This window comes from Amphiura filiformis, chromosome 3 (assembly GCF_039555335.1).
Source record: "Amphiura filiformis chromosome 3, Afil_fr2py, whole genome shotgun sequence".
Lineage (NCBI taxonomy): Eukaryota > Metazoa > Echinodermata > Ophiuroidea > Amphilepidida > Amphiuridae > Amphiura > Amphiura filiformis.
Genome location: NC_092630.1, coordinates 7,507,499 through 7,513,498, shown reverse-complemented (window position 1 = coordinate 7,513,498; position 6,000 = coordinate 7,507,499). Strand labels below are relative to the sequence as shown.

General features: G+C 40.1%; 1 protein-coding gene across 1 annotated transcript in view; it reads left to right on the top strand.

Annotated features, from left to right (window-relative positions):
* The first annotated feature begins 5,067 nt into the window (after positions 1–5,067).
* Positions 5,068–6,000, top strand: part of LOC140147942 (rRNA N(6)-adenosine-methyltransferase ZCCHC4-like) — a 38,216-nt gene continuing 37,283 nt past the window's right edge. Inside the window, exon 1 of the mRNA XM_072169735.1 lies at positions 5,068–5,236. Within this exon, the coding sequence (XP_072025836.1) occupies positions 5,140–5,236 (97 nt within the window). The 5' untranslated portion in view covers positions 5,068–5,139. The remainder of the gene's footprint in view (positions 5,237–6,000) is intronic.

The following is a 6,000-nucleotide window of genomic DNA, read 5'->3' as shown; positions in this document are numbered from 1 at the left end:
ACACCTTCTCCTGAACACAAAGAAGACAAAAATAATGGTTGTAGACAGAGAGCGGAAAAGTGATGAGTTTGTGATAGATGGACAGCAGATTGAGGAGGTGAAGCAATTTGAATATCTGGGTTCAATGATTAACAACAGTGGTGACAGCACAACTGAAATTAAGAGAAGACTGGCTATTGCAAGGACAACTGTGCAGGGCATGTCAAGCATATGGAAAAGCAGAGGCCTATCCATTGACCTCAAGGTACGCCTACTTCGTGCAACTGTGTTTTCCATTGCCACTTATGGATGCGAGTCTTGGGCTATGACCAAGAATGACATGATGCAGTCATGTCTACAGTAGAATTCATCTCGACCTTTGCAGGACTTAACCCCATTAAAAGCTATTAAGGTTACACAAAGAGACGTATAAAAAACGTATAAAAGACGTATAAAGTTGTTCTCTAAAACAGAGTTTTCTCAGTAATCAAATATCGCAGCGAGTGAAATGTTGGTGCATTGGATGTAGCTTAACATTTTTGTGTGTGTTATATACAAATTATTAGAATAAATTTGAAAATCCTTCGTTTAAAGCATTTTTACCCACCATGTTCACAACATCAAAAACACGTTCCATGAGGTTTTTTTTTTTTTTTTTCTCCGTATAAATTCACACGGAGCGATTGTTTTCTTCTTTTTCGTATTGTATTATAAATCGATCAAAGAAATAATGTTGCCATGGGGAAGAACCAAATACAGTACCGATTAAATTTTAAAAGCCCTTTGGGGGAAAATTTTGGAGAATTTGCTTGAGAAAAAGCTGGTTTGTGAAATTATCGATATCTTGATTACGAGACGTTAATTTAGACATCTGAATACCTACATTATTTCTCAACATTCTGCCAATTGCTATTCCATTTGATTTTCACTCCAAATTGAAGCTAGTTTTGCAAAAACGAGGTTTTCCTCCATCAGTTCGTTCAAAATTTCAGCGCCGACATGCGTGTTTATTCTAAGAGCCATAATGCGGACGCGATTGTAATCATCTTGAATTGCATCCAATTATAGTTATATCACCCGCGTTGAGAACAGTCTACTGCGTAAGTTGATCGATGGCCGAGTGGATAGAGCATTGGACTGATAATCTAATGTGAACTATTTTTGTGGGTTCGAGTCTCCGTGTGGCTGAATTTTCTTTTTTTTTCTCTTTTCTCATTTTTACTTCCTTTCTTTCCTCTTTTCTTTCTCCCTTTTTTCATTTCTTTTTTCATTTCTTTCTTTCTTTCTTTCTTTCATTTTCGTTTATTTTCTTTCTCTCTCTTTCTTCCTCTTTTTCACTATGTCTTTATTCTTTCTTGCTCCTTTCTTTTTAGTTTTATTTGATTGATTCGCTGAGTGCAGTGAATCGTGATTGATTGTTTTTCACTTTATATAATTCAGAAATTTGTAGGCCTGCTAAGTCTGTCTTGTTGATTTTCATCCCAAATTCGATTTACAAATAATTGCTTTTTGATATTGTTGTTGTTGCCTACCCTTAGGCCTACATTGTAATCAGGGGAATAGCAGCATTGATTTCATCAAAGATATCAAGGCTATAAATTCAAAATCAACACATTTTCCAGGGCGTAGCTTGACGAAGTGCCCCAATCAATTTTAAAATTTATAAAATCCTTGTGAAAATTGCCGAAAACGGCTTGTGCCACCCCCGGCATCCGAGCTCCGGGCACGAGCTAAGCCAAGTTTCATAGCCTTTTCATGTCTTGACCGTGGATCGATATTCTATTGTAAGTAGGCCTACGTCCCGGTACGCTTGTTCATTTTCTGCATGGCTGTTTCTGTTATGAACTTACGCCCTCTGAAATCAAGCGCATGAAAAACTCTCGGCTAACCTTAAACCAAGATAACACTCATTGAAACAGCTCAACTGATTAAATCGGATCTTCTCTGGTTGTGCACAAGTGACTGTTTTCATGTGCGATATCGCAATAAAGCTGGTATTCATAGCTTCAGTTGAGTAACCGATTACAAAGGAAACGAAAGGAAACAATGTTATGTGTGGCTTTGTTCACGAAATCAGACAATGTCGTGCTTTTTGTAAACCAGCATTCTTGAAAATGAGCAACATAATGATTTTTGACTTAACACGGTTTAGAAATAATTTCTTCATATTTTTGGTGTTATCTGTCGTTTACATGTCCTTCCTAAAACACAAAAGTACGACCCTCTCCAAACACCTAAATTAGCTAAAAATTTAGGACATGTTACAAAACTTTATTTTCTAGAACCTATTTAGAATAATTTAAATGTAGCTTTTACCGGTTTTTTGTGGCATCCTTCAGAAGTGAGCGGTCCGATACCAATATTTTCGGTCAAATCTCCATTCAAATAACACGGGGAGTTGGCTAGCTATGCCTTGCCCTCACTCATATTTTACAAAAGTACGACCATTTCTGAACATCTAACCTAGCTGTAATTTTAGGTCATGTTAGAGAAATATATTTGCTAGAAGTTTTGGAGAATAAATAAAATATTGGCTGGTTATTTTTCACACAGTGATGTTAACTAGGCAAGTGTCCATTCTCCCAACATACATCATTTGTAGGGGTCACGCGTCAATGGTGAGAGCACTGTGTATTGTGTATAGGAAAACGGACAGTAACTGCAGTATGATAGGAAAAGAGTAGATGCTTTTGAGATGTGGTGTTACAGGAGGCTTCTACGAGTGACATGGAAAGACAGGAGAACAAATTCCTGGATCCTCGACAAGATTGGTACTAGTCTAACCATCAGAAGCGGCATAATGGAGAGAAAGCTGAAGTACTTTGGCCATAAGAAACTGATTTTGCAAGGGGCTATGGAAGGCAAACGAGGAAGAGGACGTCCACCAACATCTTGGACTAATGACGTGAAGCTGGTTTCTAACCAGGGAATGCAAGGTGCAACGCACTTGGCATCAGATCGAGTGAGATGGCGTACTCTTGTGAAGACCACAGCAGCGCTACACAGCGCCACCTGACACAGAGAGAGAGCACGAAATTTAAAATGTGTTGAAAATTGCTGGCTTTTGCTTCAGAGCTCTTCAGGCTGGAGACTTGTTTGAAGTTGTTTCTATAGTTGTTATTTCAGAGCCAAACAGTCATGATGACTTTCACAGTAATTTTTACTTCTTCCAGCATGTGAAGTTTTGAACTCACCTAGGTATACATCAGTGGCGTAGCCAGCACTTTTTCAGGTGGGGGCAAATGGGGGAAAGACAAATTTTAAGGGGGCACCTTTTGGCGACAAAATCAGTTAATGTTACAAATGCGCGTGAAGCGCTCGAAAAATTTTGCCATATTGAAGCTAAACTGGTGAAATATGGTATAGAAAGTGAATACATTTGTGCGAAGCGCTCAAAAATTGGCACTTTTTAGGTTAAAATGGCAAAACATAATGTAAATTTGGTCAGAAACACAAAAAAGTCTTAAATGTCGGGCGGTCATCATCCCACAGGGTGGCAAGAGGGGGAAAGACTTTTTCACAGGGGGCAGATGCCCCCCTTGCCTTCCCCTGGCAACGCCACTGCCTATATAAGGGCGGGCCATCCAAGACTGGTTGTGCCCCGGTTGTGCATGTGCACTTGGCCCGGAGAACTTTTATGGTTGGAGGGGAAATTGAAATTTTGGCAATCTATTCTGATTGTAGCGGGAAATGGGGTCTGTCCCTGGGGGTCTGTCCAAAATGGGCTAGTTTAACATTAATTTTCATCATTCCAAAGTTATAAGGGGGCAGTCCAAGTCGGCCCACTAGCGCGGGCCCAGAAGTCATGTGTCTTAGGACTATCCCCTAGTCTATGGGATGCTGGTGCCCTGATATTAAGAATTTTAGTTTTTTTTTGGTACCCGTTAGCCCATTTTTGACTGTAATTTTGCACCCCCACCCTCTTCACCCCGGCCCAGTGTTCGAAATATGCCTCAAAAAGTTACAGGCCAGCCGGGCTTGACCTTAAAAAGTTACCAGCTGGGTCGGCAACTAGATGTCAGTCAGAAAAGTTACTGGCCAGGCCAAAAAGTTACAGGCCAATGGCCGGCTGACCGGCCCTATTTCGAACGCTGTTCACCCCCCCCAAAGTCATGGCTAATAGCTGCACTGTATAAATATTAAATTAAATTCCTTGATTGTATGGTTCTGACTCTGGCAGATCAGGGCATGAACCAGGGATCTGGTGAATAAAAGTTAAAGTTCACTTTTAATCAATTAAAAAAAGACCAAACTTCCTTTATCTTTAATATGAGCGAACTTCCGCGAAGAGTAGGGGATGCTGGCCCGGGGGGGGCACTCAACTTTGGAAGTGACGGGTATGTGCCTACCGGAGTCGCGAAGTAGGGGCCTATCGGGTACAAAGCGTTATTTTAAAAAAGGGGGTCATTGGGTACAAACAAAATAAAAAAGGGGTCATTGGGTACAATATTGTGAAAAAAGAGGGGTCATCGAGTATAAGATTTTAAAAAAAGGGTCATCGGGTAGAAAATTTTGAAAAAATGGAGCAAAATTTTGAAAATTTCGGCATAATTTAAAAAAAATGGAGCAAAATTTGACAGTTTCGGCATTTTTTGTTCCATTTTGATGATGCTATTCTAGAAAAAAGGGGTCATTGGGTAGCCTCAACCAAAAAAAAGGGGGTCATTGGGTAGCCGAAACAAAAAAAAAAGGGGGGTCATCGGGTATAGTCGACTTCAAAAGAGGGGGCCTATTGACAGGCACATACCGTCACTTCCAAAGTTGAGTGCCCCCCCCCGGGGATGCTGGAAAGGAATCAGATCTTTAAATTCAGAAAACACTTTTTATTTTACTAACCCATGTACCAAGTTCTGTTTAGGGGCTGTGCAATAATAATGTGTACCCCCCACCACCGTGGTGAATTCTCAAAATGGTCTGCCCCCCCCCCCTTGCCCCCTCTCCTTTGCTTGCCGATAAATCTTTGCCTCCTAAGATTTTTGGGGCATGATTTTTTCGATTCAGGGATGAGCAAATCACTGAATGGACTTTTTTTTTTAAAGTGATGTGCGCCCTTGAAATTCATATTATGTACAGCTCGTATGCCATTAACAAATTGAAATTTTGATGCATGCATGATTGTTTCCATCTCAGAATAGTTGATAAAAACACAATAAAAAAGTGATGTCATCAGGAGGGCACCGTGGAGGGTTGAATATGCTTGGTGTTGATGTTTGCCTTGATGAAGACAAATTGACAAATGCCCCTCATTGCCCTCATGGTAAGAGATTTATGTGTATTATGATAAGCTTACTTACTAATATATGCCTGCCACTTCCACATACTTGTGCATAATACGGAAGGTCGATTTGTGCCCATAAATGTTTAGGCCTATGTTAAACTGTATGTTATACAAATTGTACAGCTATCATTTCTACCCTATGACGAACCGACATACCTGTAAATCAAATAGCCCACAAAAACTGGTCATCGCTGGTATTTTTCATGAAGAAAAACGACACTTTTTACGCGGAACATGTCCAAAACACGTCAGCTGACGTACAAGCCTCCCCACGCATGTACATAAACAAGCCGTGTTCATTGTTTAATTGTCACCTGCAGCTGTTCGCAAGAAAACTTTCTGCATAAAATTACCTGGGGTCGTTATCAGGCCTGAGACACACTGGCGCTAGTTTGAGGACAGTCACTATGAGTTACTAATGTCGGCACATGCAGAAAATGTGTGATGGGTCGCCATTTTGTGACTCGTGCAAACTAACACAAACAAATTATTGGACTTAATAATCTTTTCAAGTTTTAATAAAGCGTGCATCTATCATGATAATATTACATTTTATTATTTTATTATTTGAATTACATAAGCTATGTCAATTTTGTGTCCATGTTAATTTTTATATGGATTTACCTGTGTTGATTTTAAACTGTTGTGAGCGTGGAGCTACGCAAATTGCCCACCATGCAAAGCGAATACACGGAAACGCTCCAGTTTAGGATGCATCGCAGTTCCTGTTGTGTAAACCAGGC